The following is a 22,953-nucleotide window of genomic DNA, read 5'->3' on the forward strand; positions in this document are numbered from 1 at the left end:
TATGTGCACCTTCAGAATGCTGGTGCAATTCTATTCAATGGTATTGGGATAAACCTCTAAACTATGCGACAAGATGCTCAACGTTCATATTCTTTGTGAGGCCGCTTCCTTTATTCAAATGCGGATTTCTGATGTAAGTGCTCGCTCTGTGCTCAAAGGCTGTCAAATGGAGAGATCAACTGATCGAGGAATTGATGACGGTGGCTTGCAGGATGGGCTTGATCGTTCCTTCTGTTCTGCGGTTTCCCGCCAGATGTCCAGTCAACCGGCCGGGGGATGACTGGACCACCTAGCACTGCAGAAGGTCTAGCTGAAGCTGGACGATCAGTCAGATCATGGTCCTTTTGGCGTGCATCACCCTCCGATGCAGCTTCTAGCGCTATTTTGTTGAACCAAAGATCGCACGGAAACGTTGTGCGCCACCTGAGGTAGTTGCAGTAGGGTCTCAGTCACTTTTCTTCTTACTTCTAGCCAGGTGGGAGCCTTGACACGATGAATGATCACAGCTTTTTTAAGTATGACAGTTTGTGCTATATTTGATAAGCCTGTACGTGTGGGAGTGTGCCGTGCCGAATTTCACAACATGGATGTGGTGGTGACTGAGTACAAGTTGAGTTATACCTTCACGAAAGACGATGAAGAGCTTGTGGATCCGCTTACAAGTGCCTAAAGAGGTTATGTGATGTTGTTACGTCCAGGAAGCAATTCATTGGGCCCTACAGCGACGCTCCCTCCAGTGCAGTCAGGCAGCCCAGGCAGCTTCTATGCGGTCAGCTTCCGAAGAGGGCATCTGGAAGCAAGCTGACATGTAGCGAGTTCACATGTGCTAAGCGAGAAGGAAGATCGGCTTCGCAGCACCCAGTGCAAGGCCTATGGTTTTCAGAGGGGATCTTGGACCCTTGATGGGGCCTGAGGGGGCTGCGGGCAGCGCATGGATGGTGTAGAGGGGCACTTGGTGGAGCCTCAGGATTCGAATGGGGCCCACCAGCCCTCACCAGCTGGCCAGGCTGCACCCAGTGCTAGCAAAGCTCAGCCATTCGAGCCCATCACAGCTCGCTCAGCCTCACCGCCTGGCACTGTGGGACACAGATTGCAGCACGTGCACCCTCAACCTAACCAGCTTCAGAGCCTGCCAACTGCGCTCGGTCACATGCCCCTAAAAGGGGACGCGAGGCCGCTGCAAAATGGGGTCCCTTCAGGAGGCCCAGGCCAGGCCAGCGGGCAGGGGCAGCCGTGGATTGGGCAGCCATCTGGGCAGGCACCCCTGCCTCAGCGCATGCCTGTGCATCATGATGCCCCTGGTTTCACGCAATTTTTGGCTGACCAGGTAAGAGCTTGTTATGAATGCATCCGCATGTGCATGGTACCTTTCCCTGCAAGCCTTTCGCACGCGCTCACTTGAAGCATGTATCTCAAAAGCATTCATGTAGACTCTTGCTGCATTGCAAGCGCCCTGTATGTTGTTGCTCACATGGGGACAACGGTGCATGACAGGGCTCACAACCGCATATGCCGGAGCGCTTGGCCGCTGCGCAGCTGATCAGCCGCCCGCGGTCGGCCGGCGAGGCCGGAGCGGCGTGCTCCTTCGCGCCGCCGGGCCAGAACATCAACGTGACCCTGCACATCCCCAGGCTAGACGTGACAGGCAGCCATGCAACTGGCACGCTCCCCTCACAAGGGCACAGGCTGCCCTTCGGAGGCTTCTGGCCCATGCCTCCAGCGCCCCAGCAGCAGGCAGCAGCCGTTGACAGCTACTCAGCAGCGCTGATGCTGCCGCAGTGGCCGCAGCAGCAGACGGCCGCGAATGGGCAGCACTTGATGCAGCCGCAGCTGCACAGTTGGCAGTCCGCCCCGCCGTCCCAGCATGCAGCCCCTGTGCAGCGGAGCGCGGCGCAATTGATGCTCAGCAGCAACTGGCAGATGGCCGACAGGCTGCAGCCAAGTCTGGCGCCGCCCAGTGGGGGTCCAGGCCCCCCGCGGCACTGGGCCGGGGCTGCGGCGTTTGGCGCGTTCCCTCCAGTGCCACAGCCGAGCATAGCGCCGTCAATGCACCCGCTCGGCGCGCCTTCGGCCGCAGTGCGGGCCCAAGAAGCGGCGGTGGCGTCCTCAGATTATGCGCAGGTCAGCAGCAATAATTGGTTGCAGCTGGAACACCGCCCGCAGCAGCCGTCGGCGGACGGCGGATTTTGGCGCGAGCGGCGGCCGGAGCCGAGCACGTTCTCCTGCGGCAGTCGCTCCAAAATTCCATCTGGGGGCATTCCTGCTGCCATGGAACGCCCCCGGCCGGACACGCAGTGGCTGCAGTCGCTGCCCTCCCTGAAAGACATGCTCCAGAGGAACATTGGCGAGAAGAGGGCCGTCGGCGCCGGGCAGCCACTTGGGCAGGGGTCCAACGCGCAACCCAACGCAACCATGCAGCAGCACAGTGGGATTCACAGTGGACTGGGCTCTCTTGCCTCGCACGGTGTGTGCTTCCACATGATATTTGTACTCCACTTGATACCCACACCGAAGAATGGCAACATACACTACAAAATGTGACAGCAAAGAAACAGTACAAAGCACCAGGGTCAAGGACTGAGGTCATGCCTTGGACAGAAACGTAGGACCTTTCTGCCGAGCACACTTGCAAGTAGAAATTGTCTCGCTGTGCAGGCAGCTTTGAAGGGTTTCACCGGCGACCAGGAAGCCCCAGGACATCCACCTCACAGCCGGAGTCCCTGCCCAGCAGGCCGCCTAGCGCTCAGGGCGATCACCAGAACAGCAGCAGGCAGGGTGGGCAGCTGCCTGCTGCCCAAACACAACCCAGTGGGCAGCCCGTGTCCAGTCCCCCCAGCCCTGCAGAGGGTACTGACGACGTTACCGACGCATTCCCTCCATTAAGCTGCCCAGGTTCAGCCCAGACAGATGCACTTCAGCACCCGGCGCTCAGGCAGTCAGTGCTTGAGCAACACGGCCGAACTGACGCGGATGCGCGACCCGATGCTCTACCAGCGCCAATGGACGCGGCTGCCTTGCATTTCTCACAGCAGGAGGAGGCGCTGCTTGCGGCTCCAGTAGCTCTGCAGAGTGCAGCGAGAGAGGAGGAGTCAGGCCGGGCAGCGGGGAAGAGCAGTACTGCAGAATCTGCCAGCACAGCGACTGACACTGTGGCCCCTCCCCTGCAAACGCTTGCTGATACCAATGTACAGCTGAGGCAAGGCTCGCCTCCTGCGCCGCCATTAGTCTTGGTGCCTGGAGACAAAGCAGCTGCCGGACAAAATTCTGCCGCAGAGGAGCACTTGCCGCCAGCAAGCAGCAGCGCAGCCTTCGCGGCTAGCTGGGCGCGTGTTCCACTCAGTCAGGCCCCTGTGTCGGCGACGAGAGCTGTTCCCTCTCAGGGATCAGTCGTGGGACCGGGGCCGGGGTCGCCGCCCGTGGCGGCAGCTGCCGCGCAGTTGCCGCCGCAGCCAGCAGAAGCTGCCGCTTGCGAGAGCGAGAGGGGAGGCCTGCAGGGCGAAAGCGGCGAGGAGCGGGCGGCGTTTTATGAGTCGCTGCGCCGCCACTGGCAGCAGGAGGCGAAGGACGACTTTGTCAACAACAGATGTGCGTCATCTTTTGCCCCGGCTTGGCTGCTGTTCAGACGCATGCATGCAGTTGGCCGTGTGTTTGAAATTTGTCATTCCAGGAGTTGTATGCCATTGTTTTGAAGGTGCAGTTAATCTTCTTGACTATGGGGATATTTGGTGGTAATTCATGTTGGGAAAAATTCTTCCCTCACCCTGCAGCTAATCATAGACAGTGCTCCACCTGTGAGCTGTGTGTAAAATCTGTTTTCTGGCTGGCAGGGGCCGTGCCAGTGACAGGGTACAAGCAGGTGGATCTGGCTGGGCTGTACCGGCAGGTCGCCCTGCACGGTGGCTATGACATGGTCTCCGACAGAAAGTGGTGGCGCAACATCGGTGCGCCTGCTTTTACCTGATTTTACACCTCACCAAATGCAGGGCCTCGGCTGGCGGGGGGCGGTATAAATATTGAGCACCGTGCCCACGGTTGATTAGGTCTTGCTTGGATCTGGCGAGTCCAACAAGGAGTAGGAGTTTGGCAGCCTTTACTGCAGCTTGTCTGCAGACGCACCTTGCTTCTGGCAGGAAAGGCGTGTAATATAATAATAAATGCAGGATTACAGCTGCATTTGAAAACACCAGCATCACAAGAACATGCATTTTCGTGCATGCTTCCATTTTTATGCTGAATTTGAGATTCCCCTTTTATTGTCTGCTCCCAAACTTGACCCTGATGGCCTCCGTGGGAATGTTTTCATCAGAGAAGTTCGTGCAAATGGGTCTGCTTCCATGTGCAGGCACTCTCCTGGGTCATGCGCCCAGCTCAAAGATGAAGGCAATCTATGAGAAGTTCCTGGCCAGCTATGCAGCCAGGTGAGCAGGCTGCCTGCAGCTACAACCCCTTCCTTTGTATTCCATTGCCCACTTTCAGGGCTATGCTGGGCACTGAGCGGCAGTTCAGATTATCGCCTGCAGAATGCTTGAGTGCATGCAATTGCTTTCCTTACAGCCAGATAAGAAACTGTGGGGCAGTGGGTGTCTTGCCGGCTCTGAGGCTGCTCTACTTACCTGGCACTGCAATATGTTGCACTCTTGCATGGTGACCCAATTCTACTTGAGTAGAAGGTCAGTGGGTACACGCCAAGCGCGTACTTTTGAGGAAACCAAAGAAGTAACAGTTCAGGTGACAGGGTTGTTGTTCATGAACCCGCGGTTGCTTTCTCGGGCCTAGGGGCATCGCCCCGGTGAGGGACTATGAGCAGATGTCTGCGGCAGATCATAATGGCGGGCCACAGGCCGCGGCATGCGTGCTCCCAGCGCTGCCGTGTCTCTTATGCCCTGCCAACATTCCCAGAAAATCACATTACACCCAATGTCAGGGGTCTTACAGTCAGGTTCTCAGTGTCTGCAACGACCCCATCTTATCCATTTGTCCTTCAACAGTATGGTGTACTGATGTGGTCTTTATGGTCTTTTTGCAAGGTACCTGGACGCTTCTCCATTTGCCCAGACTGCGGGCCCGCTCTATGCAAAAGCTGCTGCAATAAAAGCTAAAGGTGAGCCTGCTCACGAGTCCAAAGCCGTATTCGAGAGCTCTTTTCAGATTTTACAGGCATGTGATGGAAATGTTAAATTTAACCACTTTTCTCCCCTGCAGAGAGGGAGTTGACAGAGTACTTCAAGCGGCAAGAGAAGGCGGGAAAGGCAGCAGTGCTGATGAATGGCATGACTCACTCCCAGCATCCCCCACCAGCTGCTCATCCAGTCAACCAGCAGGTGGGTTTCCACTGATGACTCGGAAGCAACCAAATCAATATAGCAAAGGCTTGATGTGCAGCACCAGCCAACAGTGCAGTCTGGGGCAAGTCGGGCAGGCTTGCATTACAGCAACCATGTGTCCTTTTGTATAGACATATACCTGGACAGTAGAGAGACCTCCGGGGGCTTTGGTGCCTGTGAAGAAATAAGAATTGATTTAAGTTGTCTTTGTGTTATTGTGTTCTGGCGGGGGACGGTATATAAATACTGAGCACGGCGCCCCGGGTTCATTGGGTTTGCTTGGATCTGGCTAGTTCAACAAGGGGTAGGATTGTGGCAGCCTGTAGTTGCAGCTTGTCTGCAGGCACACCTTGCCTCTTGGCAGGGTAAGCGCGTTATGATTGTAATATTTGATCACATTATCAGGTGTGGAGCCAGATCGCGGCAGCAGCGCCGCAGTGGCAGCCGATGCAACATCAGCAGCAGCAGCAGCAGCATCAGCAGCAGCAGCAGCAGCAGCAGCAGCAGCAGCAGCAGCAGCAGCAGCAGCAGCAGCAGCATGTGACTCCCTCGCAGCTGCAGCACATGAGGAACCTGCTAGCCGAGCGCCAGGTACGTGACTCCCAACCAATGTTCCCACCTAAAGCACCCCCACGACGATACATTTGCATTGCATGCTTTGCACAGCTCATTGCAGCTTGGTCCAAGCTTCTGCAGACAGTGTCCATGCATGCCCATCAGTGCATGTATGCCCTCGCAGGCTAGCTTGCCCAGCAAAGTGTGGAAGCAGCCCCGCAGTTTGAAGTTCCGTCTCATTTTAAATGCACACTAGATGTGCTGATGCCCCTGACAGATTTGTTGGGTGGCCTGACCAGGCGTATGCACAGAGGCAGGCGGTCATGCAGCAGCAGCAGCAAGGGCGGGCGGAGCAGATACGTCAGGCGGCTCTCGATCGCATACACCCCTCTCCCAGCCCCTTTCTGCTCGTGCCGCAGACCCTGGCGCCACAACAGGTACCCACACCCTCTGCTATATTATTTCGTCGCCCTGGTGTCTCAACTTTGTTCAGTCCAGATTGCCTCAGCCTCCTGTCCATGCTGTGCTTTACGCTGTCAAGCCAGGGCTTGCAATGCATCTGAGCTTGCAGGCAGGCCTGTTGCCTATATTGGCAGATGCTGACGTTGATTTTGTCATGAAGCAGTAAACTTTCATGCGAAGGTCGGTTAGCTGTTCTGTAACAGCCTCATAACCAAGTCCATCACACTCCTGTCTGACAGTGAGATATCACCGCAGAAAATCTGGTATGCTGATACAAGTGAATGGCACAGTTGCTCATGTTCTCATTGGGAACAATTGAAAAGGGGTTGCTCATTCTCTCCGAATGGCAATGCACAGATGCGGGAGTTGATCATGGCACTGAAGAGCGGGCTGCCGGAGTGTGTGCCCTGGGCGCTGAACGCTCTGGCGCTGGCGTCGTTCTCTGCCCGGCCGGAGCTGCCCTCCCTGCCCAGCCTGCCCGGCCTCCTGCCCGCCCTGCTGCAGGTGCACCCTCAGCTCTACCACTTATTGCACACTGTCAATCCTGGGGACTCGACCGCTACTGGCAAAATGCTCATTAAATTAGACATGTCTACTGCCGATACCTCAGGGGGTGATGAAACAATTATGTCCTCACTGTGCTGCCAGGAGGAGGCTCCTGTCTTGCCCAGTAACATTTGCAGATGCTGACAGGGATGCTGGAAACCTGTTAGAGAGAAATGCGTCTGGACAGCCCTGCTTTGTAATGTAAAACCATCAGACAGCCTGTTTTGAGCCTGCTCTTTCAAATTCTGTATTACACACATAATAATTTTCTGGGCAGGGCTTCACAAACCCAATGTGCATGCAGGTGCTGCGGGACGCGAATGAGGATCCGGCGGAGACGGCTGCGGCGGTGGCGTCAGCAAATGCGGCTCTGGAGGAGGATGAGTGGCCGGGGCTGCGTCCGCCGCGCAAGCGCCAAAAAACCATACCCCCGGGGCAGCTCAAGGTGCGCGGCGTTCCCTGTCTGTCCCGTATTATTATAAACCGCTCATTCCCCCCTTTTCTTTGGTTGTCTACCCTGCGCCGGCGGCTGCTGCTCTGCCGGATGGGGCTTGACTAGCTGTACTTGCTTGGAGTACTGCATGGTGCGAGGATAGCCTTTGCACTCTGCAAATCTTGCTTATGTATGGGATCATGTACACAAAATGAGCAGCCTCGTTCATATTGCTGGACTGTTGTAGGAAAGTGAGCTGCTGAGCGTGTTGCAGCACAGTATCCTGCCAATGCACTCGCCTAGTCTTGAGAAGTGAGGCTCAGCGAATGCATTGACGGAGCAACTGTGCCGTTCTGCTTTGCAGGGCCTGATTTCGTCTTAACACATGCCCCTTGAATATGGTCATCGTACGAAAATGAGCTCAAATTGCTGACGCAACATTTTGTGGCAGGGCTGGTGGTGGGAGCGGGCGAGCATCCTGTCAGATGGCGGGCTGGAGGACGAGCGCTTCGGCTGGGGCGTCTGTGCGGCGGCGATCATGCGCAACCTGGCGGGCAACCGCGCCAACCTGGGCTCACTCGCCGACCCAGAGTGCATCTCGTTGCTCGTGCGCACCTATCTCATATCAGCCCGGCAGGCAACATCTTGATGCAGTGCTTCATTACAGGACGATGTGCTCTGCGTTGCAGGACAGCTACTGCATGACAAGCATGTCTGGTGTTCTTTGTTCCAACAGCCAGTCCTGTGGGGATCTACTTTTGCAGGAGTCTTGAATGATAGTGGCCAGATGGTATCAATGTCGTTGATGCTTTCGGGGCGAAGTCGTTCAGAAAATGAAGAAGGTTTATTATTGCCAAATCAGATTCTCAGGACCCTGGAATGCAGATGAACTTGAAAGCTCTCACGTGTCAACGGCTGCCTGTGCAGGTGGATTGCCTGGAAGTGCGCAACAGGGAGCAGTCGGCAGGCTACAACGAGCTTGCTCTGAGCCTGCTGGATGTTCTGGGCGCTGTCGGCGCCGGCGGCTGCTTCAGCGTGCAGCACCATGCAGCCAGCCTGTTCAGGCTGCTTAGAGCTGTGGGGCAGCTGCTTGGCCCGCAGCTGCGGCGGGAGGCGCCCTTGAAGCTGCGCGCAGCCGCTGCGGAAGTCGTCGAGAAATTGGCGGCCGCCCGGCAGCTGGCCCCCGTCCTGCTCCCCTGCTTGGGTGAGCGTTTGTTCCTTAGCGTACTGATTAGAACCTGCTGTAGTTGCTCTTGAATGATGCCTTGGTGGTGTTTCCTTCAGTGAGAACCTGAGCTCGGGAAACACCACCAGGGCGAGTACTTTTTGGCTGTCCACAATCTGCACCAGGATCGGAACTATGCATATTCGCACCTTAAGCAACATGCAGTCTGCCTTCTTAAGAGATTGTTGTGAGCCGTATTTGGGCCGGTTTGGTGGATCTTGACACTTAGCGGCCGCTCAGATGACAACTGCTTTCTCAAGGCCCCGAGATGTGGGGGGTAAATAACCGCTGTCCATGTGTTCTGACTCCTGTACATTTCTGGCCATGCAGAGAGCAAGTCGCTGCGGCTGACTGGACTCCTGGTGGACCTGCTGCTGACAGACCTGGAGGCCGCGCGCGCGGCGGTGCAGGGGGAGGTCCGGGGGGACCTGGGACCCCCCGCAGTGGCCCCCGGCGACGTGTCTCCTGAGGCGTTGCAGCAGGCTGCCATCGTCGCGCAGGCGGAGGCCGTCTCGGCTGCCGCTGTGGTGCGCTGCCTAACCCGCTTCCTTAATCATACACTATATTTCTCTATGCTTCTGAATGGAATGCCGGAGGATGTGCTGTGATTCTCCTGGATGAAGTTCATTCATTCACATCAGCACTTTATCGAGGCAGGAAGTGGCAGTCTCAGATTGCTTTCCAATATTTGAAACAGCCCTTGGTGGCTGATGCGCCATTCTTAATTTTCCGGGCATCCTTTTGTGTCGTTTTGAGTGCCTGCACTCAAGCTTGTCAATCTTTGACAAGTTGTGTGGGTCCTTATGTTCAGGCGCTGTCATCGCTTTTTGCACTGGCGGCCGGCCGGGACGGGGGAGACCGCGCGAGGGCGGCGGCTGCAGCCGACCCGCGCGCCGTGCCGGCTCTGGTGGCGGTGCTGCTGAGTCAGCACCCGGCGCCGCTTCATGGCCTGCCCGGGAGCGCGGCCGGGCCGCCAATCGCCGCGCCGGCCGTCCACACCGGCACCCTGCTTAGAAGGTGCGCGCATCTCTCCTACGGGATGAATTGTAACTCATGTCTGTTTTGGAATTGGTTGTGAAGCCCAGATCCTTGCCAACCACACCAGTGCCTAGCAGTGCATGCACAAGGTCAGGTTCAGGATCCAGAACCATGCTAATGAGACGTTGCATGCACCCTGTTGCTCTCTACTGCAAGAGTCAAGACAGGTATCTTCCTTGAGACAGGTCCAAGCAGGAGGATTGCAGTGTGGCGCTAGCTACGGGACGGCCGGTTTGCCCTTGTCAGGAAACTTGTTTGGGCTGACAGTGCTGTGGGCAACCCTGCAGCTTGATGAGGCAGCCATTCCTTGAGGCTGGCAGCTACATCCTGCTTTGGGGTCATTTCTGTGCTTGCATGTACGTATGCCACGCTCCAATGTGTGGCTCTTGAGGGTCGTCTGGGAATGTGAAAGTAAAAGTGAGACACGATGTATATGCTGCAGAGCTGCGGACTGCGCCTGCGCTGCGCTCTGGCACGCAGCCGGCACTGCAGCGGGCAGGGAGCAGATTCGGCCCTTCCTTGCAGAGCTGGCACCTGCGGCCATGTCAGTGCATGCCCAGAGCAGCAATCTAGCTCAGCTGCTGGCGCGCATGTCCTGAGGAGGATTGAGGAGAACTGACCTACATGTTGTGAACTGCAATTGAGTTTGTGCTTGCATGCCTTGAACGCATAGCTGCTGTTGTCTCCTTGCTGCGGATCCTAGTTGTTGACTGATGCTTACAAACAAAGGATTGACTTAGGGGCACGATTATTGACTCGCTGCTGAATTGCAGCAGAGTGATGGTGATTGTAGAGAGTGCGGCACCTTCAACATGGTGTTTTAGAAGTTTAAAACTACCATTGAACGACCTTGCTTCGTTTAGTGCATAGGGCATGGACTATGATGTGATTGCCATCACTTAAGACAAGATGAACCTTTGATCAATTCATGAAGGTTACAAAAAGAGATTTCCGTACAGACACAGACTAGAAAACCAAATTATGATGGTATATACATGTTGCGAAATCCTTCAACCATTGTTGGAGCCAACCCACATGCGGACACCAATGTAACAATCCTGGAAGGTTTTTACCTCCGGCCAACTCATTATTGAAATTTGAGGCTCTCCATTGCTCTTCTCCCTGCCCCACTGAAAAGCCCGATGTGTTAGAAAAACAAGCTGCATATGAGCTGTAAGGAAAATGACAACAAGCTTATATCATAAGCAGTTATTCATGTGAGCAGCCCTTGCAAGGGAACCTGCTCCTAGACAATGTGCACAATGGCGATCTGACAGTGAAATCATCAAGTACTAGTACGGCGCAAACGAGCAGCCACGGTCAATTGACAATCAATTATATTTATTGTTGGAAAAGCAATAAACTTGCGTGGCGCACGCAATTGTGTGATCCTTGACTCCGGTGCTACCGTCCTCCAATATAAGAAACGGTGATCATGTCAAAGGCTTGCATTATTCATGGCACAACATGTGCCCTGTTTATTGATGGCACAACGTGTGCCCGAGTCTGCTTTGTCAGCATTGGTCTTATGTCAGCATTGCTCTTGTGTGCACTCCGTGGTGCTCACGCAGATAACATGCGACGGGCGGCCATCGCGCCTGCACACACAGTCAGGCAACGTCTACCAGGGCCCTTTTTCCAGCAAGCCTGAGGGACAGAAACACAGGAAGATCTGGCGCGAGCATTTCTGCCAAGACATGCGGGTCGGTTAAACGGTGCCTTTGCAAGCACAACATTGCAAGCATAATGAAGAGCTTTTTTGTGTGTGTTTGCAAGCATATATACATTCAACCTGAGGGCAGGTGCTGCTCCTTATTGCCATTGCAGATTTCTCCCTGAGCTGGTCATAAAGTCTCTAGGGCAACGCTGATGAAGCAAAGCTGAGCCTGGTCTTTTGTGGCCTTTATTAATTTTTGACCGACAAAGGAAAAATTTGTAGGAAGGCAGCAATTACCTGAGGGGGTCATTGCAGGCATGGCCATGGTTGGAGCCATGCTCATGGCCGTGGTAGGAGCCATGTTCATGGCCATAGCAGGAGCCATGCTCATGGGCATCATGCCTCCGTTCATTGCCATTAACATGACCTGGCCGCGGATGTTGCCGCCCGGGTACTTGGCAGTGTGGACATTCACATAGGAGTCACCAGTGGTCACCCACCTGCGACAAGCACACAGCAATTGTCACAGATCGGCCCAGATGGCTGGTTTTTAGACCCACAGGGAATATGTGGTCTTGAGTGTGCCTAGTCTAATATATATCCTTCCCGGTTCGTGACAGCACTGCACATGACGCCTGTGTGTTGTTCAGAGGTGGCACGAGTACATGCGCTTCCAGGAAGCAACGTGCGCGTGTTGCCAAAGCTTGCAGGGAATGGCTGCTTGAAAGTATACCCTGTGAGAGACTGCCAAAATCCAAGCAGGACCCCTGAGCCGTGGGCACAGTGCTCAGTGGTTGCACCTCCGCACACCAACCAGGAGGCAGGCGCGGCGTTAATTACGGAGGCAAGACTGACACTTTTAGACTCTGCCAACACGGGTCGAAGTCGTGCTGTGTGGCTGTAGGCAGGAAATTGCCAGCGCTTCTTCAAGTGTCACAGGAGGACAATGCTGATGTCTGAAATGGGCAGTATGAAGATGCGCACTTGTCAACGAAGGCCTGAACAGTGGTTGTGTCCTTGGCGGGTCCAATGAAGTTGGCCGGAGTGAGTGTGCCCTGCACACAAAACCCACCAAAGAAAATTGGCACTGCCCCTCGATTTGGCACAACATGAGACGGAACATGCCCTGCTTGCACAGGTGCGGGAGGCGCTCGGCTGAATGAGCATCGACTTAAAGGCCATGACAAACGTTCAGGCAACCGAGAAATGGTCCTTGCACGAGCGGTCGTCAGGAGGTGCTTACGCTGGAAAGCTCGCCAAAGGTGGCTGCAGCGTCGTTGACAGGGCCTGTGGCGTTGTACAGGAATGCGATAACGGGTCCGTTAGTGCCTGCAGCAGCCCGACAAAGGGTCAGTTTCCGAGTGGACGCTACTGTACCACATGTCTGCTGTTGACATCAAATATAGAACTGCAACACAATCGAAAGGTTCTTTGTTCTGGTTGTCGCTCCCTTGGGCACCAGAGCACACCGGGATGATCTGGATCAGCACAAGCCCTACAATAACGCTTGCGCAGGAATGTAAGCAAATCCTGTGAAGTTTCAAGATGTGAACGCACTTGAGTTCCCAGCATGGATGTGTGCTGCAGTGGGACCGTAGACGTTCGACACGACGACCTTGTAGGAGATGGTGTTGGAGTCGGGCATGAAGTTAAGCTCCGCGTGGCCCATAGCACCGGAGTTAGGAACCCTGCAGCGTTCAATGAGAAGGTCTGAAACTGCTGATCTGGGAGTGGAGGACGGATCCTGTGGTGAGACAGGGCTGACGTTGTTGAGGGTTCTACCGTCGCTTTTGGACTCTGTACCAGAGGAACACCTGGTACAGGCTACGTGCACCTCGCCCGTAGATAAAGAGGGTTTAGTGTGTACTGAACAACACTGACTGCATCCACAAGGTGCGTGCGTCCGATCGGGTGCTGATCGGTACATAACGGGATGACGCGCTTTGCGATGTTTGTCACTCTAAGACCGGCAGGACTTACCCCGGAATTTCATTTTGCGGCATCAGCGTGAAGTTGTACATCATCGATGAAGCAGACATCATGGGAGCCATGGGTGCCATCATTGGGGCCATGGGGCCCATCATGGGGGCCATCATAGGAACCATGGATTGCACCAGGGCACATGTTGAAATAAGACAAAGCGCGACGATCACACAGTGGGTCTGCATTTTGAGCGTGTCTGAGAACCTTGATAAGCTTGCAAGAGTGAATATTTTTGAAGATCTGGGAAGCTGAATTAGCTGGACCTGAAGATATCTTCCGGGAATCGGTGACTGAGCCAGGGCTGTTTAGGACCCCAGGAAGCTGAGCAGATTGGGTCAGCTTCTCATGGCGCAGCAGCTGCGCCTATGTCTGATGGAATTGATCACTCTCGAGGGAGAAGGTTAATTAACGGCCAATGCTTTACACTGCACTAACAGATCGTCTTTGACCTCAATAGCAACATACTACCAATTGGACACCATCGATTGGCAAGTGGATGTTGGATGAACCTGCATGCAAATTTCTAAATATTCCTAGTAGGAACTTCAAGTAGTTCCTTGGAGCCTCACAATACCAGCGGAACCTTTGCCTATCATTTGCAACGGTAAGGCACACCTTGACATGAGTCTTTGACAATTGCAAGGCCCTGAAGCTTAATGCTTTGCACGAGTTGAAGCTGCATACGATGCCAATTTGGGCACTGCCACTGCATGACATAATATCAAGCTGAAACACTTAATAGAAACTCGCACTTGTAAAATCATCAGATGATCCGCCTACCACAAAATACAATGGGTCTCAATCCCCATTTATACTGTGTACAAGAGCCTGGACACAACAGGCCTTAAAAGATGCAAAAGGAGCGCACATGATAAGAGGCGCTTCTCAGCAGCCGAAATAAGTAAAACAAAGTAAAACAACCTGGCCACAGCTAGCCGCCTTGGAAAAAATTCCATGCATGTTGGGCATGGTGATCCATTTTAGTCAACATAATACTTCGTGCCCCAGTAAAATCAGAGGCTGCCTACTTTGGGCATGATCATGAGTTCTTCCCATGCATTATAATTCCGGCTCTCTCTCAAAAGCCTGGGATACAGGACTTTCTCTTCTTCCTCTCTCATTCCATTAAAACACTTCCCATTCCTTGTGCTTTGCATGACTCTGGGAGCGCGCTTTGCGCCACAGAGGGATCGCGCACCCCTGAAATAGCAACAGATGTCAGGTGCATAAGTACCACAGCACCAGAAGCAGTTTGATCAGCAATTTCAGTGCCAAGGTGCAGCAGAGAGGGGGTGCCTCTGCCCATGCGTGACATGACTTACAACAAAAATGCAATCCACTCCCTGAGGAAGCCCGAATAGGTCTGCAGCGTCAAACAGCAATCAATTTTGTGGAAGCTTCAAAGCAGTCCCAAGGCCAAAGCAGCCCCTGTGTCCATATGTACATCAATGCGTGTGCATCCTTGATCACAGACACGAACACGGTGTGCAGGCTACAAGCCATACACAGAACCATATAATTTCTTGCAGATTGCTGAGGCCCAAGCAGGTCCTCAGCGCAAATCACATTTGAGATGTTGGAAACACTCTGAACAGACTGGCGTGTGCCAAGCTCAGGCTCCTCAGACTTCCAAGCACTCCAGGCATTTGACAGGGATTTTATTCAATATCAGGGACAGAAAGAGAGTGTGCAGCACGCAAGGCATCTGACATGCGCATGCGTACGGTGACTCACCTGATAAGTCACAGTGGAGCCCCAGGGGCCATGGTGGGCACAGTGCGAGCCGCCAGACTTCCCTGCAGCGCTTTGGCATTTATTTGGCCGCGCATGATGCCATTGGGATGGTCCAGGGTGTGAATATTTGAGAACAGATCGTCAGTCTTGAGGTACCTGCATGCAAGCCACGCAAGCTCCTGATCCCGGCTCTTCATTCCTCTTAGGCTCCAGCCTTCAGGATTTCCCCCCATGGGGGTTTCCCCCAAATTTTTCCCCTTCATTTCTGGATGCAGGCAGGTGGCTGCTAAATGATCCCATGCACTTCAAGCGAATCAACAGGGAACATGAATGCTTGACTGCAGACATAATAAAAGTGTGAGTGACCGGGAAAAAGCATAGTGCACTGTCCTGTCAGGAGACAACGCTGCCACGCAATGCTCCTTGCACAATTGATCTAGTGTGATCTGACGGTGTGCACGAGATGGCACTGGTCAGGCGATGCTTGCAGAGGGCAGATGCGCACTCGTCAATGAGTGCCGACATGGTGGTCAAGTTTTCGGCAGGCCCCATAAAATCTGACGGCGTCATGATGCCCTGCAGAAGCAGTGTCAAGTGAGTTCTGCAACAGCCTTTCAAAAGCAATCACCATTTACTTGTTATCACGCGCTGTTCCTGCCAGGTGGTAATGTGTGTCAGACAAGCTGCAGGTGACGGCTGCCACAATCCTACCCCTTGATGAACTTGCCAGATCCAAGCAAGACCCAATATATGATGGGCACAGTGCTCAGTATTTATACCGCCCCCTGCCAGCCGGGGTGAAAAGCAATTAATGCATACTGAACGGCGGAAGTTCAGGGTAAACTGGACGGTGAACAAAGTAAAGCAAGAGCAGCATCATGCTGTATGATACCAGCAGGGGCGAAAAGCAATGGATGGAGACCGAACGGAGGACATTCAAGGCAAGCTGAACAGTAAAGAGGATCGTAAAGTAAAGCATCGTACGCTGCATAGTCGGCCGGTGAAGGCTGTGCTGTTGTCGGTCGCTGTGGAATTGTACAGGAACATGAGGGTGGCGGCGCCCACAGTAGCTGCATAGACACGCCAAGAAAACCGTCATTGACTCTTGCTAATTCAGACATTATTGCCCTGATGATCCTGTAATTCATTGCAGCTTCACTGCTTCCATACAATCTTGTGTTTCATGCATCATGGCAGAAACTGTCACAGCGACCTCACTGCTGATGACCTCAAGGGCATCAGAAAATCAAGCAGCGTTCCAGGGACATTGTACGGGCATGAACGCACTTGGCTTGCCCTTGTGGAGGTGCACTATAGTTGGACCATAGATGTTTGAGACCACGACGTCGTAGTACAAGGCATTGGTGTTGGGCATGAACTGGATCAGCAAGTATCCGAGGGCCTTGGAGTCAGTGATCCTGCGCAGGGTCAACCCAAAATGATTTTGAAGGGGCCTCATTCCTGACACGTAGACCGTCATTCACATCTCTGCGTGTTCCAGCACAGCGTGTTCCACACTCAGTCATTGGCAAGTGTACATCCGATCTGTCGTGGGCCACCTCCCAGCGACAGCTGCGCAGACTCGGGCAAAGAAGCATAATACATCGTCGGGATGCTGATTTTGCACATACAAAGTACTGATCGTTACAGTGACGGACATGACTGATGCTATGCTCATTTTGCTCACGCCACACTGTACTACACCTACCGTGGGACTTCGTTCTCCGGCGACAATGGGACCTTGTACATGTATGGAGTTGGAGACATCAGCGATGCCACTTGATCCGATGCCACATTCGCGATAGGCACAGCTTCCGAACCTATCGCAAGATGCAGGCAGACGGCAACGATCACAGCGTACCACTTCATCCTGAGCACTTCATGGGAGACGCAAGAAGAGCAAGATATTGCTTCCAGTAGCTAAAGAACAGCAAGACTGATCTACGCGTCCAAAAGTTTCGGGAGAACTGCAACCTCGGCTCTAGTGCCGGAAGGCACCTTTGGAAGGGGTCCAGCTTCGCCCAGCTTCCCAGGACTTTACGTTGTGTATAAACCCTCTCAAATCCCTCCATTCTTAACCCTATCTGTTTCCACGCAGCAAACGATGCAAGGCACTGTATACAACCGAAATGATGCTCACTGAGCATTGCTGAGATGCCTGACATATCGAACTGTGACCATAATCGCGACGGATGACATAGTGCGAGGTTCTGTGCATGACTACTGGAAACCCCAGAAAAGTCGAGGCATGGTGGTTGTATGAGGTCCAGTAATCCCCTACCAGAACCTGGGCAGGATGGGCGAGGGGGAGGGAAAAGGTTGTCAGGTCTGCCATAGCAGCCGCAAGCCTTTGCTGTGCCCCAATTGCGTGAAGAGAGGCCTCCTTAACAACCTTGGTCTCAAGGCAATAAGGCACCATAGACAGAAGCTGTTGGAGCGCGTCACCAGATCATTAGATCCGCAGGTAGCTTTGATTTTTCGCGACATATCCCTGCCGCGAAGATCATGCTTTAACTTGCTAGAATTTGCGCTTCAGTTTCCATGAAACGCAATTCCTGGGTCGCACAGGCACCTCTTCTAGCCGACCTTCGTGTTAAATCGATGCAACGATGCTAGAGTTGTCTTGTGGCCTGTAAGAAGGCATCTCAAACATTAAAACGGCCTGTCTACAATCTTATTTTAGTGTTACTGACACGAAGGGTCTTTGCAACGCAGAGGAGGAAAGAGCTGCGCGCTGTGCAGCTCCAGAAAAAGCATGAGTGCTTGGAGGCTTTTGCACGCACGTCTGCTCGAGCTGCAGCCGCTGAGGATGAGTTCAGACGAGGTCTGTCACTACCTTTCTGCCTTTTCACTGGCTAGCTTGCCTGGCATTGCAGTCCTTGCAAACCGACATTCCTCAGTCACACATTCACGATCGTGAAAGGGCGGCAGGTCACTAGTGCATGTCCTTAAACATCTGCAGGGTTGGTGATCTTTGGCTTTCTAGAACTCTTCTTTTTCGGTCAATATCAAAAGTCGGACATTGAGCCTGGACTGGTTGACCACAGTGCTGGAGGAGGCAGAGAAGCTTCGCGCCAGCAACAAGCGGCGCTACAGGCTGGTTGAGGAAGCAAGGGAGCAGGTGGGAACCTACCACAATGCCTCAGGCGCTACAAATGCAGCTGAGCTGTACCTTTTGCTCCATGCTGAGCACGGACCAAGTTGCCAGAGAGCCTTTAATGGCGCACCGATCTACAGCCCAGAGGGACAGTTGAGAGTTTTGGCTGCAAGAGGAGGCCCTATCGAGGTTGCCTCAAGCGTGTGGATGTTGTGAGGGGTGAAGTGACCTCTACTTCCTGTCCTTGAGGTGCCTGTGATGCTGTGCAGCTTGATAGGAAGAGGACGGAGCTGCTGGTGCATGTGCTGCCAGAGAGCATCCATCAGCGGACCATGCATCTGCGCATTCTGAGCGACCAGCTAATCCTGGCGCGCAGTCAGAGGTGCACATGCTTCCTATACTCTGCTGACTTCTGCATCATGGATGTGTGTATATATGTGTAAGATGAGTTATGGAAGGGGCTTGCCGAAGAAATCGAGATCAGCGTGCTTGCATGCCATCAGTGTTCGGTGTTGTTGACTGTTGTTGATACTGCATTTCCTCACTGGACTTTAGCGTGCACCCTCTTGTAACTGCCCGTACTTGCATAATCGAATTGTTCTGCCAAGGCATTGCATGGCAGCTTTGCCAGGAATTGCACAAGGCAGATCGCCAGTGGAGCCGGGAGCACAGTCCTTCCCTGTACCGATTTTTCTCACATGAGACGCATTGCATAAAGTCTGCCCGATCAGGCTATGGCCAGTTTTGGCCAGTCTTTCGTTGACTAATGGCGATGCCACAGGATGGCTGCGCTGTTGGAGGTGCTGCCGCTGCAGATTCCCGCGCTGCGGCCCAGTAGCCCCGAAGCTCGGGGGGACCGAGCACCCCGCGGTGGCGGGCCCCTCCCGAGCAGAGGGGGGCCTGGCGGCGACCACCGGGGCCCCCCCGCCACCATCCCCTACGTGAAGCTGTGCGGCCTGCGCCTGCCCGAGTCCTTCGCGCCATACGTGGATGATCAGAAGGATGCCCAGGTGCTGACACACCCGTTACTCACTCTGTGAAATCTGTATGAATGAAATATGCATTTCCAGCACCTCCAACCACGCCTTGAACACCCTTTCAAGCCACCATCAGGGTGGCCAGGCGCATTGGAAAGGTAAGCTTCACCCCTTATGTGGAGGTCCAATCTGCACTTCCGAGGCAATCTTTAATTTGGTCCTTTGAACACACATGCGAATCGGGTAGAGATGGTTGCAATTGCTATCGTTCCTGGCAAGCACGCCAGTCCATGACCAGTCACCATTCAGCATGGGTCATACTCCCGCCTGCAGCTTTGAAGATCCCTGAGGGTTCCTACAAGGGGTGACGTCATGGCGGCTTGCTGCCCAAACCACAAGCGCTGAAACAATCTGCATGTTGTGATGAGCAACGCCCCCTTGCTGGCGCACAGGAGACGGGGACGGTGCTGGGCTATCTGGCGCAGTTTCTGCACCTGGCGGCCTTCTACCTGGACGGGCCACTGCTGCACACCATCGGCCTCCAGGTGACTCACTGTCCCATCACATCCCTCTCTGTTGGCACATCAACGTGAGAGCTTCCAATGGCGCTGGCTTTGAAGCTTCTTGCCGGCTGCCCTTTCTCTGCATGGGATCAAATCAGGGTGCCACTTGCGTGTGCATGCTATCTCAAACCCGTTGGCATTTGCCTTGCTGCCTGGCAGCTTTTTTTGGCCTGATTTTCAGCACCTTCTGCCATTTGCCGTCTTCTCCCGAAGCCTTACAGCCCTCAGGGAATACATACCCTCTGTCCTCTGATGCTCTGGGCTGTCTCGTGCCCTGGCGCTGATGTGTGTGTGCTGGTTGGCGTGCAGGGGAGCACAAGCTCGCTGTGGGTCCCCCGCTCTTTCTGGGAGCCTGGGCCCCCCACAGAGTCGGCAGTGAACCACCTCCATATCCGCAGCGGCGCCCACACCGCAGCCGCAGCCCCGTGAGCTCCCCAACACCGCTGTTGTGTTGATGGATCTCTAAATAGGCATCCTTTCTTAGCTGAATATGGGAGTGATGGCCTGAACTGGGCTGCCAGCGCCCTAGGTACCTCATCGCATTGGGGATTTGAGCGTCACTTTGCACAGATGCATGGAACCTGTCTCCTTGATGTGTTGAATGGTATATGTCAATGTGCGTCTTTGTCGGTCCAATGCGCCCAGGTGTTGAAGACCAGGTTTGGAATGCTCTCTGATAATATGCTGCCATGCGCGCAGGGATGCAAACAATGCAGCTTACACGCTGGCGGCCATTACTCAGCAGTGGGAGGCCATGAAGTGCGCCCCCCTTTCGGTCTAATCCTGCTGCTCTCTCCCCTTCTGCTGCGCAAATTCACATGGTCATGCAACTCGTGGGTTTGGAATCTATGCCCTTTTCTTACATACGCTGCCGATTCGTCTGCGTTTGTGGCAGCCTTCACCTGCAGCTCGTCTGCAAGTGCACTTCCCCTCTTCTGGCAGGAACAGCATGCAGTAATCGTAATCACAACTACATAGCATGAATGCAATGACTGGTGATGTTGCATCGACTTTCGGGAGTCGGAGGCAACTCGTTGCAGCAGCGCAGTGAGAAGTGATAATCATGGTGACATCACTGAATATGGTGATGTTGCGGTGACTTTCAGAAGCGGCAATTCGTCGATGCGGCCGACGCGGCGGCAGAAGGAGGAGATGGCGATGGCGCTGCGGATGCTCTGGCGGTCTACAGCGGCGCTGCTGGCCGAGCACCTGGGTGCAGATGCGCAGGCTCTGCCCTCCGATTGGAACCCCATCGCCAGCCTGGCAGGTGCCACCTTGGCGCATTCCCTGCTGTTTGCACTTTCCTGCCCCTCCACAGATGCATGCAATGCAGTTTCTTGCCGTTTGGCGCATGGGCATGTCAATAAGAGCGCCTGCAAGAAATTACTGGAGCCAACGGCACTTATGTCATTTGAGACTTGTCCACGCTTGCCCTTCCCAAGGAGGCTTTTGCTGCCCGATGAAACAGCTGCCGTGCCTTCAGCAACCCCGGCGGCCCTCCCAGGCAAACAGAATATCAGACTATCCTAACCTACCAACGCTGTGTTTGTATTTTTTAGTGAAATGCCTCACAGTCTGACATAATTCTCTGTGTGCCCGCGCAGTGCTGTGCGCGCAGGCGGCGCGGCCGAGTCCGCGGCGGCGAGCGGCGAGCGCGCAGGTGTCTCTGGCCGGCAGCGTGCTCCTTCGCGCGGCCGCCCTCGGAGCCGGCGCCACCATGGCCGCCGAGGGCTTCCTCACCGACGGTGCGCGCGTGCTGTGATAAGTGCTGTGCTAATCCGACCGCCCATCTTTGCAAGAGGTTTAATTACAGCCAGAGGGGTTCTGAGGGGTTGCAACATGGCACGCCAAGCCTAGAATGGTTCAAGAGCAAAGCAAACTTGTCAGTCACTAGCTTGACTGGTGGAAGCTGTTTCGGACCCTGTTCACATTTACCCAGCAATTATGCTGCTTGTGTGTGAGTGCGTGGCCCGACTTGCATGTTTAGTCTTCGCCTCCATGTAAGCCTAATCTCCCAAAGTACAAACCCTGTGACAATTGTGAGACCGGATTCGTAAAGCTCTTGACAGGCTCAATCAGATGGAGCAACCCCATAGTGATAAAATATCAAGAAGACCCCTAAATGTTGCCTCAAAACTCCGGGGGAATTCGCACCGCTGGGGTGCGGGATTTAGAATGACCACTATAGTAATTATTATAATTACAGGTCCCGGCTGGCAGGGGGCGGTATAAAGACCGACCACCGTGTCCAAGGTCTTGCTTGGATCTGGCAAGTCCAATAAGGGGTGGGATTGTGGCTGCCTTTACCTGCAGCTTGTCTGCAGGTCGTACCGGCGTTTGGGCAGGAAAAGCGTGTATTAGTAACAATAATATCAACAACAATAACAATAACAATGATAATAATGATTACAGGCTGGCAGACCCAAAGTCAAAGGCCGTAGGGCATACACGCAGGGCGTCTGCAGCCACGTCTGAGGGGTTGACTAAAATGTGCAGCATGCTGTGACCGCTACGGTATGCTGAGGTGGGTGTCCTGTTCTGGCGCAGACGATGAGAACGAGGTGGTGGACGGGTGGGACATGGTGCAGCGGCCGGCGGTGTGGCAGCCGGACGCGTCTACAGCGGTGTCCCTGCTGGGCCCAGAAGCCGCCCACTACCTGCCCCCGCCCCCTAGGTGAACTCTTGGAACTTGTGTCTGATCGAACTGAACATCCCTGGCCAGAAGATCCACATTTGAAAAGCAACGGCGGAGAGTGTGGAGGAGCGAATGGAATGTCCAGGAGGCCTCTCGTTTGAATGCTCCTCTTTCTTATGCCTGCTAAGGTACTTCTCCGGTCTGGGCACTTGCGAATACATTGGGCCTCGCGCAGACCGTGGGTGTATCATAGTGTGCTGGGGAAATTGGTTGTCAAGAATTCTCACTTGGAATAGAAAGGCGTATTTTGCGCACACTTGTCCATGTACTATCGGCCTGTGTGCCTGCATCTGCTGCGCATTCTCAAGATGACTCCTGGCGACAGACGCACTTCATGCACGCCCAATGGCCTTCAGAATCCACTTTGCCAATCTTGCAACAATAAACAGGTTACAGGAAGATCTCGGAGTGAAGGACTGTGTCACTGATTGCGCTGCAGCCGGCCGGTGGATGTGCTGAATTGGGAGCGCGCCATGTTCACCGACTCCAACTCGGTGTATCTCACCCACGTGGCGCCTGTCATTGCCGCAGCTCTGCCGCCCTCATCTCTGACAGCTCTCCTGTCACCCTTCCGGCGCAGCAGCGGGAACTGATGCCCTGCGCTGCGGCCTCCATTGGTTCTGGGTCTTGGAAAAGCAAAGAGCCCCCGGCGCAGCAGCGGGTC

At 54.3% G+C, this 22,953-nt stretch overlaps 5 protein-coding genes across 5 annotated transcripts; 3 read left to right on the plus strand and 2 right to left on the minus strand.

Annotated features, from left to right (window-relative positions):
• Nucleotides 1–353: 353 nt before the first annotated feature.
• Nucleotides 354–1,327, plus strand: COCSUDRAFT_68347 (hypothetical protein; the record flags this gene model as incomplete). The annotated part of the gene is made up of 2 exons (XM_005642710.1): nt 354–475; nt 699–1,327. A coding segment is annotated over exon 2 (396 nt), but the record flags the coding sequence as incomplete, so codon positions are not given.
• A 182-nt stretch (nt 1,328–1,509) lies between these two features.
• Nucleotides 1,510–10,182, plus strand: COCSUDRAFT_49334 (hypothetical protein; the record flags this gene model as incomplete). Its single annotated transcript, XM_005642711.1, has 16 exons — nt 1,510–2,121; nt 2,164–2,464; nt 3,427–3,585; nt 3,828–3,941; nt 4,343–4,418; nt 5,028–5,101; nt 5,203–5,321; nt 5,730–5,915; nt 6,179–6,316; nt 6,699–6,845; nt 7,192–7,332; nt 7,772–7,927; nt 8,248–8,524; nt 8,876–9,072; nt 9,357–9,562; nt 10,026–10,182. 16 exons carry the CDS (start codon nt 1,510–1,512, stop codon nt 10,180–10,182), a joined length of 3,060 nt encoding a protein of 1,019 aa, XP_005642768.1.
• Nucleotides 10,183–11,146: 964 nt separating this feature from the next.
• COCSUDRAFT_60425 (hypothetical protein) lies at nt 11,147–12,909 on the minus strand (the record flags this gene model as incomplete). Its single annotated transcript, XM_005642712.1, has 5 exons — nt 11,147–11,181; nt 11,538–11,740; nt 12,225–12,295; nt 12,484–12,569; nt 12,798–12,909. 5 exons carry the CDS (start codon nt 12,907–12,909, stop codon nt 11,147–11,149), a joined length of 507 nt encoding a protein of 168 aa, XP_005642769.1.
• A 2,056-nt stretch (nt 12,910–14,965) lies between these two features.
• COCSUDRAFT_60426 (hypothetical protein) lies at nt 14,966–16,724 on the minus strand (the record flags this gene model as incomplete). The annotated part of the gene is made up of 5 exons (XM_005642713.1): nt 14,966–15,113; nt 15,463–15,533; nt 15,942–16,027; nt 16,245–16,375; nt 16,666–16,724. The coding sequence occupies 5 exons, from the start codon at nt 16,722–16,724 to the stop codon at nt 14,966–14,968; spliced, it is 495 nt and encodes a 164-aa protein (XP_005642770.1).
• Nucleotides 16,725–17,098: 374 nt separating this feature from the next.
• COCSUDRAFT_49337 (hypothetical protein) lies at nt 17,099–22,882 on the plus strand (the record flags this gene model as incomplete). Its single annotated transcript, XM_005642714.1, has 12 exons — nt 17,099–17,421; nt 17,673–17,781; nt 18,005–18,078; nt 18,324–18,436; nt 18,836–19,064; nt 19,484–19,576; nt 19,904–20,019; nt 20,294–20,353; nt 20,701–20,861; nt 21,199–21,339; nt 22,142–22,268; nt 22,729–22,882. The coding sequence occupies exons 1-12, from the start codon at nt 17,254–17,256 to the stop codon at nt 22,880–22,882; spliced, it is 1,545 nt and encodes a 514-aa protein (XP_005642771.1). The 5' UTR covers nt 17,099–17,253.
• Between the last annotated feature and the right edge of the window lie 71 nt (nt 22,883–22,953).

This window comes from Coccomyxa subellipsoidea (assembly GCF_000258705.1).
Source record: "Coccomyxa subellipsoidea C-169, whole genome shotgun sequence".
Taxonomy (NCBI): Eukaryota; Viridiplantae; Chlorophyta; class Trebouxiophyceae; family Coccomyxaceae; genus Coccomyxa; species Coccomyxa subellipsoidea.